Source organism: Cherax quadricarinatus, chromosome 25 (assembly GCF_038502225.1).
Source record: "Cherax quadricarinatus isolate ZL_2023a chromosome 25, ASM3850222v1, whole genome shotgun sequence".
Classification (NCBI taxonomy): Eukaryota; Metazoa; Arthropoda; class Malacostraca; order Decapoda; family Parastacidae; genus Cherax; species Cherax quadricarinatus.
The window spans coordinates 3,754,944-3,772,960 of record NC_091316.1 but is presented as its reverse complement, the minus strand read 5'-3'; the positions used below and the strand labels follow the sequence as shown (position 1 = coordinate 3,772,960).

The window sequence follows — 18,017 nt, the reverse complement described above, 5'->3', positions numbered from 1 at the left end:
CACTCTGCTTTTGGGAGATTCTGAAGAGAAGTTGCAGAGGCTGGTGGATGAGTTTGGTAGGGTATGTAAAAGAAGAAAATTAAAAGTGAATATAGGAAAGGGTAAGGTGATGAGGATAACAAAAAAATTAGGTAACGAAAGATTGGATATCAGATTGGAGGGAGAGAGTATGGAGGAGATGAATATATTCGGTGGGAGATGGCAGACTTGTTGGAAAAAAAAAAATTAGGAGTGGACGTATCAGCAGATGGGTCTATGAAAGATGAGGTGAATCATAGAACTGATGAGGGAAAAAAGGTGAGTGGTGCACTTAGGAGTCTGGAGACAAAGAACTCTGTCCATGGAAGCAAAGAGGGGAATGTGGAAACGTCATGTCTGAGGGCAATGTGTGGTGTAAATATAATGCAGAGAATTCGTAGTATGGAAATTAGGAGGAGGTGCGGGATTACCAAAACTATTATCCAGAGGGCTGAGGAGGGGTTGTTGAGGTGATTTGGACATGTAGAGTGGATGGAACAAAATAGAATGACTTTGAGAGTGTATAAATCTGTAGTGGAGGAAGGCGGGGTAGGGGTCAGCCTAGGAAAGGATGGAGGGGGGGGAAGGTAAAGGTTATGCTTGGACTTCCAGCAATCATGCGTGTGTTAGATAGGAGCGAATGTAGACAAATGGTTTCTAAGACTTGACGTGCTGTTGGAATGTGAGCAAGGTAACATATATGAAGGGATTCAGGGAAACCAGCAGCCCGAACTTGACTCCTGGAGATGGGAAGTACAGTGTCTGCACTCTGAAGGAGGGGTGTTAATGTTACAGTTTTATAACTGTAGTGTAAGCATGTCTCTGGCAAGACAGTGATGCAGTGAATGATGATTAAAGTTTTTCTTTTTTAGGTCACCCTATCTTGGTGGAAGACGGCCGATGTGTTAAGAAGAAAAAAATAAAAAAAATATACCAATTATACTGAGGTACATTACTACAGACAATATTCATATGAATACAAATTACATGGTAACAAACTTTTTAAATGTTTCTGTCAGCAAGGATATCTGTTGAGCAGTCTCTAAGCCAGTGCTATCTTTCAAAGCAGCTTTAGCATACTTCTCTGCTTCCTTCTTCACAACTGCATGATGCTTTGCAAAAACACCTTCAGCTGACAAGTCATAGTGAGAGTGAACTGTAACAAGAAATAACTTGTGTAAGAGATTAACCAAAACTTGCTTACTTATGATCTAGACATGTGAAGAATTGGTTTGCACGGTGAGTGTTCACAGTATTAAAAAAAAATTCTGCCTCACACAGTGCATGATGGGAGAACCAAATCTGGTCTTGTGTTTAGTTTAAACTAGCGACATGACCCTTGTTGGTTTAATGCTTTATTTGATTATAAAATTAAACTACCGACTGAGGTATTTTCTACAAAGGTTTTTAATTGTTTTATTGACTGTTTCTTGGTATCATTCAACAGAATGGAAGACATACTACTGAAATAAAGATGATTTTAGTTGGTTCCAGGATTGAAAGTACATACACAGTTTGAAATCAATTTCAAAGCAGAGGAAATATTTAATTTTTGCTGATGTTCTTTAGGATGAGTAAGGTCTTCCCTACATCCGTGGTCTTGTTTAATAGGTTTTCCTATGTCTAATTCAATTACTGGGATGCTGTAAACCATGAAAAATCATTCCTGTATATTATCCAAAAAATAGGGTAAATCTTCAAAATTTTGTGTGATGATGAATTCAAAATGGAAGGCAAGTGTAATATAGGAAAGTCTTGAGAACATGATTATTGCATAGAGAAAATGTTTTAGTGCCTAGAATGTCTACAGTAATTATTTTGGACTCTGTTTTTAAAATGAATTCTTTTAATATATTTTGGACATGATACACAGTTGTACAATGAATTATAGTAGTTGGGTGAACTACTGCATAAATTTAGCTAAATTACCGAATGCTGTGCACTTTATGGGGGCATGATAGAACAGAGAGCATACTAGTGAAAAAGCTAGGAATATAGTCAAATGGAGCAATGAAATTGGCTTAAAATAGGACTAAAAGTCAGCAAAATCTTGATGCATAAAATGCTCCCAGTCCTTTAACTTTATGCCTACATAATTCCGAAAGTTTTCTATCAAATTTCGTATTTTTGGTGTCATTACCTTCAGGAAAAGATTTTCTACCATCTCAGGAGGAAAAGTGTGTGCATGCGTGTGTGCGTGTGCGTGTGTGTGTGTGTATATATATATATATATATATATATATATATATATATATATATATATATATATATATATATATATCCTAGGTAGTAGGTTGGTAGACAGCAACCGCCCAGGGAAGTACTACCGTCCAGCCAAGTGAGTGTAAAACGAAAGCCTGTAATTGTTTTACATGATGGTAGGATTGCTGGTGCCCTTTTTTCTGTCTCATGAACATGCAAGATTTCAGGTACGTCTTGCTACTTCTACTTACACTTAGGTCACACTACACATACATGTACAAGCACATATATACACACCCCTCTGGGTTTTCTTCTATTTTCTTTCTAGTTCTTATTCTTGTTTATTTCCTCTTATCTCCATGGGGAAGTGGAACAGAATTCTTCCTCCGTAAGCCATGCGTGTTGTAAGAGGCAACTAAAATGCCGGGAGCAAGGGGCTAGTAACCTCTTCTCCTGTATATATTACTAAATGTAAAAGGAGAAACTTTCGTTTTTCCTTTTGGGCCACCCCACCTCGGTGGGATACGGCCGGTGTGTTGAAAGAAAGAATATATTTATATATACATATTTATATATAGATATTTATATATACATATTTATATATACATATTTATATATATAATATATATAATATACATGCATATATAATATATATAATATATATACATGCATATATAATATACATAATATATATACATGCATATATAATATATATAATATATATACATATAATATAATATATATACATATATATATTTTTTTTTTTTTTTCAACAAGTCGGTCGTCTCCCACCGAGGCAGGGTGACCCCAAAAAGAAAGAAAATCCCCAAAAAGAAAATACTTTCATCATCATTCAACACTTTCACCACACTCACACATTATCACTGCTTTTGCAGAGGTGCTCAGAATACAACAGTTTAGAAGCATATACGTATAAAGATACACAACATATCCCTCCAAACTGCCAATATCCCAAACCCCTCCTTTAAAGTGCAGGCATTGTACTTCCCATTTCCAGGACTCAAGTCCGACTATATGAAAATAACCGGTTTCCCTGAATCCCTTCACTAAATATTACCCTGCTCACACTCCAACAGATCGTCAGGTCCCAAGTATCATTCGTCTCCATTCACTCCTATCTAACACGCTCGTGCACGCTTGCTGGAAGTCCAAGCCCCTCGCCCACAAAACCTCCTTTACCCCCTTTTTCCAACCCTTTTGAGGATGACCCCTACCCCTCTTTCCTTCCCCTATAGATTTATATGCTTTCCATGTCATTCTACTTTGATCCATTCTCTCTAAATGACCAAACCACCTCAACAACCCCTCTTCTGCCCTCTGACTAATGCTTTTATTAACTCCACACCTTCTCCTAATTTCCACACTCTGAATTTTCTGCATAATATTTACACCACACATTGCCCTTAGACAGGACATCTCCACTGCCTCCAACCGTCTCCTCGCTGCTGCATTTACCACCCAAGCTTCACATCCATATAAGAGTGTTGGTACTACTATACTTTCATACATTCCCTTCTTTGCCTCCATAGATAACGTTTTTTGACTCCACTTATACCTCAATGCACCACTCACCTTTTTTCCCTCATCAGTTCTATGATTAACCTCATCCTTCATAAATCCATCTGCCGACACTTCAACTCCCAAGTATCTGAAAACATTTACTTCTTCCATACTCCTCCTTCCCAATTTGATATCCAATTTTTCTTTATCTAAATCATTTGATACCCTCATCACCTTACTCTTTTCTATGTTCACTTTCAACTTTCTACCTTTACACACATTCTCAAACTCATCCACTAACCTTTGCAATTTTTCTTTAGAATCTCCCATAAGCACAGTATCATCAGCAAAAAGTAACTGTGTCAATACCCATTTTGAATTTGATTCCCCATAATTTAATCCCACCCCTCTCCCGAACACCCTAGCATTTACTTCTTTTACAACCCCATCTATAAATATATTAAACAACCATGGTGACATTACACATCCCTGTCTAAGACCTACTTTTACCAGGACGTATTCTCCCTCTCTTCTACACATCCTAACCTGAGCCTCACTATCCTCATAAAAGCTCTTTACAGCATTTAGTAACTTACCACCTATTCCATATACTTGCAACATCTGCCACATTGCTCCTCTATCCACTCTATCATATGCCTTCTCTAAATCTATAAAGGCAATAAAAACTTCCCTACCTTTATCTAAATACTGTTCACATATATGCTTCAATGTAAACACTTGATCTACACATCCCCTACCCACTCTGAAGCCTCCTTGCTCATCCGCAATTCTACATTCTGTCTTACCTCTAATTCTTTCAATTATAACTCTACCGTATACTTTTCCTGGTATACTCAGTAAACTTATTCCTCTATAATTTTTACAATCTCTTTTGTCCCCTTTCCCTTTATATAAAGGGACTATACATGCTCTCCGCCAATCCCTAGGTACCTTCCCCTTTCATACATTTATTAAACAAAAGTACCAACCACTCCAACACTATATCCCCCCCTGCTTTTAACATTTCTGTCATGATCCCATCAGTTCCAGCTGCTTTACCCCCTTTCATTCTACGTAATGCCTCACGTACCTCCACCACACTTACATTCTGCTCTTCTTCACTCCTAAAAGATGGTATACCTCCCTGGCCAGTGCATGAAATTACCACCCTTTCTTCCTCAACATTTAAAAGTTCCTCAAAATATTCTCGCCATCTACCTAATACCTCCCTCTCCCCATCTACTAACTCCCCTACTCTGTTTTTAACTGACAAATCCATACTTTCCCTAGGCTTTCCAAAATTTTTTCTTATTTTCATTAAAATTTCTTGACAGTGCCTCTCCCACTCTATCATCTGCTCTCCTTTTGCACTCTCTCACCACTCTCTTCACCTTTCTTTTACTGTCCATATACTCTGCTTTTCTTATAACACTTCTGCTTTGTAAAAACCTCTCATAAGCTAACTTTTTCTCTTTTATCACACCCTTTACTTCATCATTCCACCAATCACTCCTCTTTCCACCTGCCCCCACCCTCCTATAACCACAAACTTCTGCCCCACATTCTAATACTGCATTTTTAAAACTATTCCAACCCTCTTCAACCCCCCCCACTACTCATCGTTGCACTAGCCCACCTTTCTGCCAACAGTCGCTTATATCTATATACGTATATCTATATCTATATATATATATATATATATATATATATATAGGTAGGTAGTAGGTTGGTAGACAGCAACCACCCAGGGAAGTACTACCGTCCTGCCAGATGACTGTGAAACAAAAACCTGTAACTGTTTTGCATGAGGGTAGGATTGCTGGTCTCTTTTTCTGTCTCATAAACACGCTAAGATAACAGGGATATCTTGCTACTCCTACTTACACTTTGGTCACACTTCACAGACACGCACATGCATATATATATATACATACATCTAGGTTTTTCTCCTTTTTCTAAATAGCTCTTGTTCTTTTTTATTTCTTCTATTGTCCATGGGGAAGTGGAAAAGAATCTTTCCTCCGTAAGCCATGCGTGTCGTATGAGGCGACTAAAATGCCGGGAGCAATGGGCTAGTAACCCCTTCTCCTGTATACAATTACTAAAAAAAAGAAGAAAAACTTTATAAAACTGGGTTGCTTAAATGTGCGTGGATGTAGTGCGGATGACAAGAAACAGATGATTGCTGATGTTATGAATGAAAAGAAGTTGGATGTCCTGGCCCTAAGCGAAACAAAGCTGAAGGGGGTAGGAGAGTTTCAGTGGGGGGAAATAAATGGGATTAAATCTGGAGTATCTGAGAGAGTTAGAGCAAAGGAAGGGGTAGCAGTAATGTTAAATGATCAGTTATGGAAGGAGAAAAGAGAATATGAATGTGTAAATTCAAGAATTATGTGGATTAAAGTAAAGGTTGGATGCGAGAAGTGGGTCATAATAAGCGTGTATGCACCTGGAGAAGAGAGGAATGCAGAGGAGAGAGAGAGATTTTGGGAGATGTTAAGTGAATGTATAGGAGCCTTTGAACCAAGTGAGAGAGTAATTGTGGTAGGGGACTTGAATGCTAAAGTAGGAGAAACTTTTAGAGAGGGTGTGGTAGGTAAGTTTGGGGTGCCAGGTGTAAATGATAATGGGAGCCCTTTGATTGAACTTTGTATAGAAAGGGGTTTAGTTATAGGTAATACATATTTTAAGAAAAAGAGGATAAATAAGTATACACGATATGATGTAGGGCGAAATGACAGTAGTTTGTTGGATTATGTATTGGTAGATAAAAGACTGTTGAGTAGACTTCAGGATGTACATGTTTATAGAGGGGCCACAGATATATCAGATCACTTTCTAGTTGTAGCTACACTGAGAGTAAAAGGTAGATGGGATACAAGGAGAATAGAAGCATCAGGGAAGAGAGAGGTGAAGGTTTATAAACTAAAAGAGGAGGCAGTTAGGGTAAGATATAAACAGCTATTGGAGGATAGATGGGCTAATGAGAGCATAGGCAATGGGGTCGAAGAGGTATGGGGTAGGTTTAAAAATGTAGTGTTAGAGTGTTCAGCAGAAGTTTGTGGTTACAGGAAAGTGGGTGCAGGAGGGAAGAGGAGCGATTGGTGGAATGATGATGTAAAGAGAGTAGTAAGGGAGAAAAAGTTAGCATATGAGAAGTTTTTACAAAGTAGAAGTGATGCAAGGAGGGAAGAGTATATGGAGAAAAAGAGAGAAGTTAAGAGAGTGGTGAAGCAATGTAAAAAGAGAGCAAATGAGAGAGTGGGTGAGATGTTATCAACAAATTTTGTTGAAAATAAGAAAAAGTTTTGGAGTGAGATTAACAAGTTAAGAAAGCCTAGAGAAAAAATGGATTTGTCAGTTAAAAATAGGAGAGGAGAGTTATTAAATGGAGAGTTAGAGGTATTGGGAAGATGGAAGGAATATTTTGAGAAATTGTTAAATGTTGATGAAGATAGGGAAGCTGTGATTTCGTGTATAGGGCAAGGAGGAATAACATCTTGTAGGAGTGAGGAAGAGCCAGTTGTGAGTGTGGGGGAAGTTCGTGAGGCAGTAGGTAAAATGAAAGGGGGTAAGGCAGCCGGGATTGATGGGATAAAGATAGAAATGTTAAAAGCAGGTGGGGATATAGTTTTGGAGTGGTTGGTGCAATTATTTAATAAATGTATGGAAGAGGGTAAGGTACCTAGGGATTGGCAGAGAGCATGCATAGTTCCTTTGTATAAAGGCAAAGGGGATAAAAGAGAGTGCAAAAATTATAGGGGGATAAGTCTGTTGAGTGTACCTGGTAAAGTGTATGGTAGAGTTATAATTGAAAGAATTAAGAGTAAGACGGAGAATAGGATAGCAGATGAACAAGGAGGCTTTAGGAAAGGTAGGGGGTGTGTGGACCAGGTGTTTACAGTGAAACATATAAGTGAACAGTATTTAGATAAGGCTAAAGAGGTCTTTGTGGCATTTATGGATTTGGAAAAGGCGTATGACAGGGTGGATAGGGGGGCAATGTGGCAGATGTTGCAAGTGTATGGTGTAGGAGGTAGGTTACTGAAAGCAGTGAAGAGTTTTTACGAGGATAGTGAGGCTCAAGTTAGAGTATGTAGGAAAGAGGGAAATTTTTTCCCAGTAAAAGTAGGCCTTAGACAAGGATGTGTGATGTCACCGTGGTTGTTTAATATATTTATAGATGGGGTTGTAAGAGAAGTAAATGCGAGGGTCTTGGCAAGAGGCGTGGAGTTAAAAGATAAAGAATCACACACAAAGTGGGAGTTGTCACAGCTGCTCTTTGCTGATGACACTGTGCTCTTGGGAGATTCTGAAGAGAAGTTGCAGAGATTGGTGGATGAATTTGGTAGGGTGTGCAAAAGAAGAAAATTAAAGGTGAATACAGGAAAGAGTAAGGTTATGAGGATAACAAAAAGATTAGGTGATGAAAGATTGAATATCAGATTGGAGGGAGAGAGTATGGAGGAGGTGAACGTATTCAGATATTTGGGAGTGGACGTGTCAGCGGATGGGTCTATGAAAGATGAGGTGAATCATAGAATTGATGAGGGAAAAAGAGTGAGTGGTGCACTTAGGAGTCTGTGGAGACAAAGAACTTTGTCCTTGGAGGCAAAGAGGGGAATGTATGAGAGTATAGTTTTACCAACGCTCTTATATGGGTGTGAAGCGTGGGTGATGAATGTTGCAGCGAGGAGAAGGCTGGAGGCAGTGGAGATGTCATGTCTGAGGGCAATGTGTGGTGTGAATATAATGCAGAGAATTCGTAGTTTGGAAGTTAGGAGGAGGTGCGGGATTACCAAAACTGTTGTCCAGAGGGCTGAGGAAGGGTTGTTGAGGTGGTTCGGACATGTAGAGAGAATGGAGCGAAACAGAATGACTTCAAGAGTGTATCAGTCTGTAGTGGAAGGAAGGCGGGGTAGGGGTCGGCCTAGGAAGGGTTGGAGGGAGGGGGTAAAGGAGGTTTTGTGTGCGAGGGGCTTGGACTTCCAGCAGGCATGCGTGAGCGTGTTTGATAGGAGTGAATGGAGACAAATGGTTTTTAATACTTGACGTGCTGTTGGAGTGTGAGCAAAGTAACATTTATGAAGGGATTCAGGGAAACCGGCAGGCCGGACTTGAGTCCTGGAGATGGGAAGTACAGTGCCTGCACTCTGAAGGAGGGGTGTTAATGTTGCAGTTTAAAAACTGTAGTGTAAAGCACCCTTCTGGCAAGACAGTGATGGAGTGAATGATGGTGAAAGTTTTTCTTTTTCGGGCCACCCTGCCTTGGTGGGAATCGGCCGGTGTGATAATAAAAAATAATAATATAGTATATATATATATATATATATATATATATATTTTTTTCAACAAGTCGGTCGTCTCCCACCGAGGCAGGGTGACCCAAAAAAAGAAAGAAAATCCCCAAAAAGAAAATACTTTCATCATCATTCAACACTTTCACCACACTCACACATTATCACTGCTTTTGCAGAGGTGCCCAGAATACAACAGTTTAGAAGCATATACGTATAGAGATACACAACATATATATATATATATACACATATATATATATATATATATATATATATATATATATATATATATATATATATATATATATATATATATATATATATATATATATATACTTTTTTTTTTTTAAATATGAGACACTAAGGGCACTTTTAATTTCAGGGGACTGGATAATGAAAGGGTAAATGACATTGACCCCCATCTATCAGGGAAGATCCTTAAAGCTGGAAAGATGCCTAAACTGCTTTAATATATAATCTAAACACAAAGAAAATGTATAGATTGTTATTTTAGAAAATACATTCTCCAACATTCAAAATACGAGCTTTGAGTAAAGAATCAAAAAGTATGTAATGTATAAAATTTCTAAATGGCATGAATTCACACTATGGTACAATACATTTCTCCTAATGGCATATGAATGTTACGGCTATACTATCTAGTGAGAGAAGAGATGTAAATGTTATGTACCTTAGTGGACCTTAGCTCTAACTTAATTCAGTATTGCATTTTTAACAGAATTCTCATTTGTTTAGTTCAGTACAGTACTGCATAATGAAACTGACTTATTTAATCTGGCAGAGTTAAATTACTTGTAAAAACAAAACTGTGATGTCAGCACACTTCTGGGAAATAAGTGACTGAGTGACTGATGGTGAATGCATTTCTTGCATTGGGGGGCCACTCTATCTCATTGGGGGTTGGCTGATTTGTTATACATACAGTATTAAAAAATATTAATAATAAAAATAATAATGATAATGTTGCACAAAATTTATAGATATAAAAATAAAAAATTCAAATCCTTTTTAACTTACGTGCATTGGACCTCAGAGGGACATGAAAAAGTTGTATAAATCCCATGAAAAGCACATACGCTAAGGCGAGGCCTACCCACAGTCTGAGTCGCATGTGTAACCTCATATTGCTGTAGATTCTTGACAGACTCCTCACCAGTGCTTGTATTACCATTAATGGTGACATTCTTAATGTTAGTGTGATAAATAATAAAGACCATCTGAAAAAAAAATTATTCACAGGCTATCAAGGCAGTCAGCTTGAGAAATACAGTACAGTCATCCTCAAAATTCATGGAGGGTTATATAGTTCCTAAAGGACCCATGGAACTGGAAACAGTGAATACAAAATTAAGTCTACATCCAATTTTCTTTCAGATTTGGGTTTATTTTGCATTTCAGAGATTACAGTTCTTGAGCCTACTTTCTAATCTGGTTCATAGTATACTTATATTTATAACAAATAATAACCAAAATAAAATTAAAATACTTGAACATGGTAAACCAAGTGAGCCAGAAAAACAGTGGATACTTGAATCTATTAGCTAACTGTCCATCAGTAAAAGTCACTGGATAATGAAAACCTACAAACAAGGAAGCCCTTGAACTTAAGAGGGATGGTTATAATAGTAATTCATCTTTATTTTCAATTGTACATATGGTACTACCCTTAGAAACTTTCCCTCCATGAACTAAGAGATTGAAAAAAAAAAAAAATTCAACAAACTGGTAGTCTCCCACTGAGCAAGGTGACCCAGAATAGAAACACTTTCACCATCATTCACACATAATCATTGTCCTTGCAATGGCACACAGACACGACAGTTAAGATGTCACTCCAAACAGTAAATATCCCAAACCCCTCCTTTAACCCTTTCAGGGTCCAGAGGCCAAATTTCGAAGTGCACACCAGGGTCCAAGAATTTTCAAAAAAAAATTTTGTTATTTTTCTTATGAAATGGTAGAGAATCTTTTTCTGAAGGTAATAAAACAAAAAGTACGAAATTTGATGGAAAATTGACAAAATTATGCTCTCAAGAATTTTGATGTGTCAGCGATATTTATGAATTGGCAATTTTGCCGACTTTGACTCCCATTTTAGGCCAATTACATTATTCCAGTCGACCAAATTCTTAGCTATTTCACTAGTATTACTTCTATTCTATCGATTGAATACAAGAAATCGCCAAGTCAACTGTTTCAACTACAAAATAAAGTGATCGGAAATTGGTAATTTGGCCAATTTAACACAAAGTTCAAAATATTCCAATTTCAAAATAGGGTCCAGAATAAACAATGTAGGTATTACTGGCACTAAACTAACATTTCCTCTGTTCATTAGTTATGTTTTGAGGCTTTACAAATAAATTCCATTTTGATTTTTTATTCACATAATGAATATTTATTCAAATCAAAAAATAGAAGATTTACTGTTATGCAATATTGTAATAATTGTACAAATATCATCACCACATTTGTGAATATATATTAGACCCACCAGCTGGCGTGTATTAGACGTGTGAGGTCGTTTGTTTACTCTTGAACATCGGCAAAAATTTAACATTTCCGATACTTTGAGCTCAGTTTCACGCCATTTCCAGTGCTAAAACCAATCAAAATCATCTCTATTTCTGTTATATGTCTTCCATTCTATCAAATGAGACCAAGAAATCGCAATTACAACTATAAAAAAACATACGAAAAAACACTGCAAAGTCGCTGTTTTAATCGAAAATCACGGTCTCAGTTTTTTCTCTCATTATACACTGCAGGATTTGTTTTATGTGGTGCACACATACCACATAGATGTATTCTCTCATATCTAGGCCCAAATTTACCACTCTCAGCTTATCAGAGTGAGCTGAGCTCATGGCGTAGATCTACGGTTTGGACCCTGAACGTAAAGCCGTAGATCTACGGCACGGACCCTGAAAGGGTTAAAGTGCAGGCCCACCTGCAGGATTCAAGTCATGACTGGATGACTGATTGCCTTTATGCAGTACAGTGCTCACTAGTGAACATGTAGAAAGGCTGAGACTGCTTCAAGAGGTTTGCTAATGAGTAGATGCAATAAACATTCAACAAAATAAACTAATAGGGGCAATTCTCCAAGTGTCCATTAAATCAAAATGTTAAAAATTTTGTCAAAAAGGCACTAAAGTACTCTACTGTACTCCACCTAATATGTACTGTACTCACAATTTACAGATATGCTGCAATAACCATTAAAAATAAATGTTTAAAGTATAATTTACCAAGAGGATTTTTCTATTTCAGGAGTCGAGCCTGGCTCATGGCCAGCCTTCAGGAGTAGAAAGACTCAAAACTCATCAAAGGTGAAGGTGTCTGTTCTATCCATATCAGTTTATGGACTGAAGAACATAGGGAAAAAATAGGGTTGCATTCCTCATACCTCAGAGAGCTGTAATAATTTTTTTTAATATCATAAGAGTAATAGTTTGTCTTGCCTAATACTGTTGATGATACTGCTCTGTGAAATATGTGAACTATAGTGAGGCTCAAAGTTAAAAGTAATAGTATATTAAGTAAAAAAAAAAGTTACTCCAATACTGTACATTATTGGGTACCTGCCTTCAAGTCAAGTTCAGGATTCTTATCATCTTGAAGTGAGTGGAGAGGGTGGATGTTGCCCTACTGGGGTGAGGTTGAAGGCTGGGGCTCTTGTGATGTTGAAGGCTGGGGCTCTTGTGATGTTGAAGGGTGGGGCTCTAGTGATGTTGAAGGGTGGGGCTCTTGTGATGTTGAAGGCTGGGGCTCTTGTGATGTTGAAGGCTGGGGCTCTTGTGATGTTGAAGGCTGGGGCTCTTGTGATGTTGAAGGCTGGGGCTCTTGTGATGTTGAAGGCTGGGGCTCTTGTGATGTTGAAGGCTGGGGCTCTTGTGATGTTGAAGGGTGGGGCTCTTGTGATGTTGAAGGCTGGGGCTCTTGTGATGTTGAAGCCTGGGGCTCTTGTGATGTTGAAGCCTGGGGCTCTTGTGATGTTGAAGCCTGGGGCTCTTGTGATGTTGAAGGCTGGGGCTCTTGTGATGTTGAAGGCTGGGGCTCTTGTGATGTTGAAGGCTGGGGCTCTTGTGATGTTGAAGGCTGGGGCTCTTGTGATGTTGAAGGCTGGGGCTCTTGTGATGTTGAAGGCTGGGATTCTTGTGATGCTGAAAGCTTACTTACTTACTTACTTACTTACTTACTGGGACTCTTGTGATGTTGAGGCTTCAGTAGTCGATTGTTCCAGTGGAGTGCTCAGGGTCTAAGCCATAATAAACAAACACTCATTTTCAGGCTGTCCTTCCTCCTCAAGCACTGTTTTATAGTACAAGGGTTTTCTAAATCCACATATTTAGTAAACTTTGTCTTATTTAACTGTATTGTCTTATTCCTCATTCTTTTCGTCATGTCACAATGAGGATTAGTAACTGCACAAGCTCTTACATTTGTCTCACTGTCTAGAATTGACTAAATTGTTGATTCTTTAAAACAAAACACACATACTGTCTCCATGATGTATGCATGTCAGTTACCTACAGTTTCTTTGTAACAGGCATTGTTTTATACTTAATCATATTGATTCTCCAGCGTCACTTGCACTGTTTGGAAGCCATGATAAACATCCAGACATGAGATGGGGCAATGAATAGAAGGAAAACTGAGCAATGTGCACTGAATTAAAATCATACGGTGTGTATCCAGTTACAATGACCTGTGTGGGAGGCTGCTCATTTACATCCTGTCACCCTCCTTCACACCCTCCCCCTTAGCGCTAAGACAATGGAATTGTCTAATGCCTAGTGAGAGGTCTGAGGCATGCATGGTATGCATTACCATTAAGAAAATGTGCACCACCAATGGAAATAAATTCCACTCTGGCACCCCTTAACAGAAATGAGTACCACCAATGGAAATTAATTCTGTTCCTGCATGCCTTAATCGTAATGAGCAGACTTCTTTTGTAAATGAAAACTTTAATTTAAATCACACAGTACTGAAAATGCAAACTATGTTCGAGTGACTTAGTTTCCTTCTACAAAATGAGCTTAAATGTAAAGAAACTCAACAATAGCTTTTACAGAGGAAAAAAGAAATAAGAAATGATACAAAAGATGTAAGAACCAATACAAATGAATAGATGTATTACAGTGTAATCAATATTATTAGCATTTTTGACAGGAAGCTCTGAGAATGAAACTATCTAGCTGATCTATCGCCCTAAAAACATTAAATAAGAAATTTGCATTTGTTATCTTGCTGTCTAATTCTAATTTCTGCCACAATCAATACACACTCCACATTTTACATTGCTGTCTTTTGCATCTGGCATTTGCTCTCTTAGATTACGTCAATCTGTAATAAGACATCATATTGAGATGAAGCACTAATGTTTCTGGTCTAAATATTATGAAACAATAAAAATACCTGCCTTGGTGGGATACAACCAGTCTGTTAAAAGGAAAAAAAACTGAAATAAAGATGACAAAATTCACAACGCAAACCCATTTCATCCTTGCTTTGAGTATTATATCACCAATGTACCACCCTCCCAAATAACTCACCAAAATTAAATCAAGCTACATATATAAAGCATTGCACTTTTGAGGTATACACTTAGAATTTATAGTTACATTCAGTGAAAAGTCAGCCCAAAAAATCTAGGCCTAAGTGATTACAGTCCCAAACAATAAAAAAAAAAAAAAGTGAAAACTTTTGCGAGTGTTCATGGCTTGGGTGGCAGCATTCTCAGCTCACACTCTGAGGGGTTTAAGATCAATCCCTGTCATGGGTGAAATGTTTGCCATTTTTCATTACACCTGCTGGCCCTATTCACCTAGCAATAAATAAGTACCTGGGTGTTAGCCAACTGCTGTGGGTTGCATCCTAGGGGACAAGATTAACTAAGGCTGCTAAAATTGCTCTGCATAATGAGGGGCATTCTATAAAGAATTCCCATAATGGTGTTCCATGGCCTGGTAGGCAACATTCTCGCCTCACACACCGAGTCTCTGTGGTTCGGTCCCCCGCCAGTGGAAACACTGGGCGGGTTTCTTTACACCTACTGTCCACATTCACCTTGCAAGTACCCAGGTATGTACCCGAGTGTTAGCCAACTGGTGTGGGTCACATCCTGGGGCACAAGATAGAAGGACCCCAATGGAAATAAGACAGACAGTCCTCGGTGGCACACTGACTTTCATGGGTTTTCCTGAGTGGCTAACCCTCAAGGTTAAAAAAGTCCCAACAAATCTTAAGGTTTAATCCAAGTAAGGGGAGCATAGGTCCAATTTTAAGTTTATTTAGGTAAAATTTTCACAAGTACAAATTACATAAGCTTCGGATAACATTTGTCTTCCATCCCAAGATATATATTCATAAATTACCTGGGATAAACCCCTAAAATATGACAATAACTCATTTCCATTGGGGTCCTTGATCACGGAACCTTCACCGAGGGGAAGATTTTTTTTTCCTCTGGTAAAAGCTAAACCTGTAAGGGCCATAAAGTGCCTGGGAAAACAGTTGGCATAACAAGGAGCTTTCTGTATTATAGTATTTCACTGATGTCAGCTAGGACTGTATATCTTGTACATGTACCTGCAGAAATAAATATATTATTATTATTATTATCAAGGAACCTCCCTTATGGGGCCTAGAGGGAAGAGAGAAGCAAAACATTTGAGTTGTGACCTGTGTTGTAGTGTAGTGTGGTGGACTGCAACACTGGCTGGCACCTAGTAACCCTCACAGTGACACACATGATGGTGATTCTTCACAGTGACACACATGACGGTAACTCTTCACTTTCACTCTGTGAAGAGCATCTTCACCTTCACTCTCACCGCCGTCGCCATGGTAACGACGCCATCTACGCACCTATTATTATTATGAGTAGTAGTATTGTTACAATTATTAATTATTATTATTATTATTATTATTATTATTATTACTAGGACCCCAATGGAAATACGTCACTTTGACTTTTTTTTTATCGTAGGTAATCTACACACGTGCTGGTATGTATGATAATTTATGTAATTGCATTTATGTATATTTATACCTGAATAAACTTACTTACCACTATTACTATTGCCAATGTTATTGCTACTACTATTAATACTATTACTACTACCACTACTGATGGCTAAAGCTCCCGTTTCACACATGGAGGGCCCGGGTTCGATTCCCGGCGGGGCAGAAACATTTCGACACGTTTCCTTACACCTGTTGTCCTGTTCACCTAGCAGCAAATAGGCACCTGAGTGTTAGTCGACTGGTGTGGGTCGCATCCTGGGGGACAAGATTGAGGACCCCAATAGAAATAAGTTAGACAGTCCTCGATGACGCACTGACTTTCTTGGGTTATCCTGGGTGGCTAACCCTCCAGGGTTAAAAATCCGAACGAAATCTTATCTTAACACTTCTATACCACCATGGTGCTACATCTTGGCCTCGGCTCATTCCTTTGATCTTCTTGGCTCTGACCCGTGGCCGAGTGGTCTGGACCTCGTGGCCGGGTGGTCTGGACCTATTGGCCGGGTGGTCTGGACCTCGTGGCCGGGTGGTCTGGACCTCGTGGCCGGGTGGTCTGGACCTCGTGGCCGGGTGGTTTGGACCTCGTGGCCGGGTGGTCTGAACCTCGTGGCCGGGTGGTCTGGACCTCGTGGCCGGGTGGTCTGGACCTCGTGGCCGGGTGGTCTGGATCTCGTGGCCGGGTGGTCTGGACCTCGTGGCCGGGTGGTCTGGATCTCGTGGCCAGGTGGCAAAAGCTCTTGCTTTACACCCCTCAAGGAAAGTTCCTTGATGCTGGTGAGGGGCTCTTGATCTAAAGAATTGGATCTGTGCTTCAGTTCCCCGAATTAAGCCAGAATACCTTCCACATCCCGCCACAGGCGCTGTGTAATCCTACTGGTTTAGCGCTTCCCCTTGATTATAATAATAATAATAATAATAATCTCGCTTCACACAGTGAGGGTCCAGGTTCGATTCCCGGTGAAGGGATGGATTATTATTATTATTATTATTATTATTATTATAATCAAGGGGGAAGTGCTAAACCCGTTGGATTATACAGCGCCTGTGGGGGATGTGTTAGGTATTCAGGCTTAATTCAGGGAACTGGAGCACAGATCCAATTCCCTAGATCAAGAGCCTCTCACCAGCATCAAGGAACCTTCCTTGATGGGCAAAGGGGTGGAAACATCGGGTGTGTTTCCTTACACCGGTTGTCTGTGTTCACTCATCAGTAAAATGGGTACCTGGGTGTTGATTAACTGGTGTGGGTCGCATCCTGGGACAAAGCTTGACCTAATTTGCCCAAAATGCTCTGCATAAAAAGGGGCTTTCTATATAGGAGTATGTCGTTGATGTCAGCTACGCCTGTGTACCTTGTACATGTACTTGTAGTAAATATATTATTATTATTCCTTAGATCTTCATGTCAATCTACTACTTTTCCTTACAGATTTCTTGTTGGAGAGATACCGGTGTCCGGGTTACTATGTTTTTCCCTGATTGTCCAGGCTGAAGGCATCCCTCATGGATGTGTTCTTAGTGCCACCCATTTTCTGCTTACTATTAATAAATAAGGCACTTTCACAACACGTGAGTTTTATTCTTGAAATGTTTTGGCAATCAATGGCTTCTTCAGGCCAATGCAGATTATAATAATCATAAGGAGTGCTAAACCCATAGGATTATACAGTGCATGTGGGGGGATGGAAGGTATTCAGACTCAGTTCAAGGAACTGGAGCACAGATCCAATTCCCTAGATCAAGAGCTCCTTGCCAGCAACAAGGAACCTTCCCAGAGGAGCCATTAAAATAACCAGAAGGAATGCACAAGGAATGCATTGACCTCCCCTTGAAGGGAGGCCAATGCAGAGAAACAGTAGAAGAGGATGAGTTAGAAGTAATCAGTCCCTCAGCCTGAAGTAGATGTGTTCGGTCCATCAG

General features: G+C 39.2%; 1 protein-coding gene across 2 annotated transcripts in view; it reads right to left on the bottom strand.

Annotated features, from left to right (window-relative positions):
* myd (stromal cell derived factor mayday) overlaps nt 1–15,923 on the bottom strand; it is a 29,101-nt gene extending 13,178 nt beyond the window's left edge. For both annotated transcript variants that reach the window (XM_070088572.1, XM_070088573.1), the window contains exons 1-3: nt 15,753–15,923; nt 10,080–10,279; nt 1,018–1,174 (exon numbers count right to left, since the gene is read on the bottom strand). In XM_070088572.1, the coding sequence (XP_069944673.1) occupies nt 1,018–1,174; nt 10,080–10,245 (323 nt within the window). In that variant the 5' untranslated portion in view covers nt 10,246–10,279; nt 15,753–15,923. The remainder of the gene's footprint in view (nt 1–1,017; nt 1,175–10,079; nt 10,280–15,752) is intronic.
* Nucleotides 15,924–18,017: the final 2,094 nt, after the last annotated feature.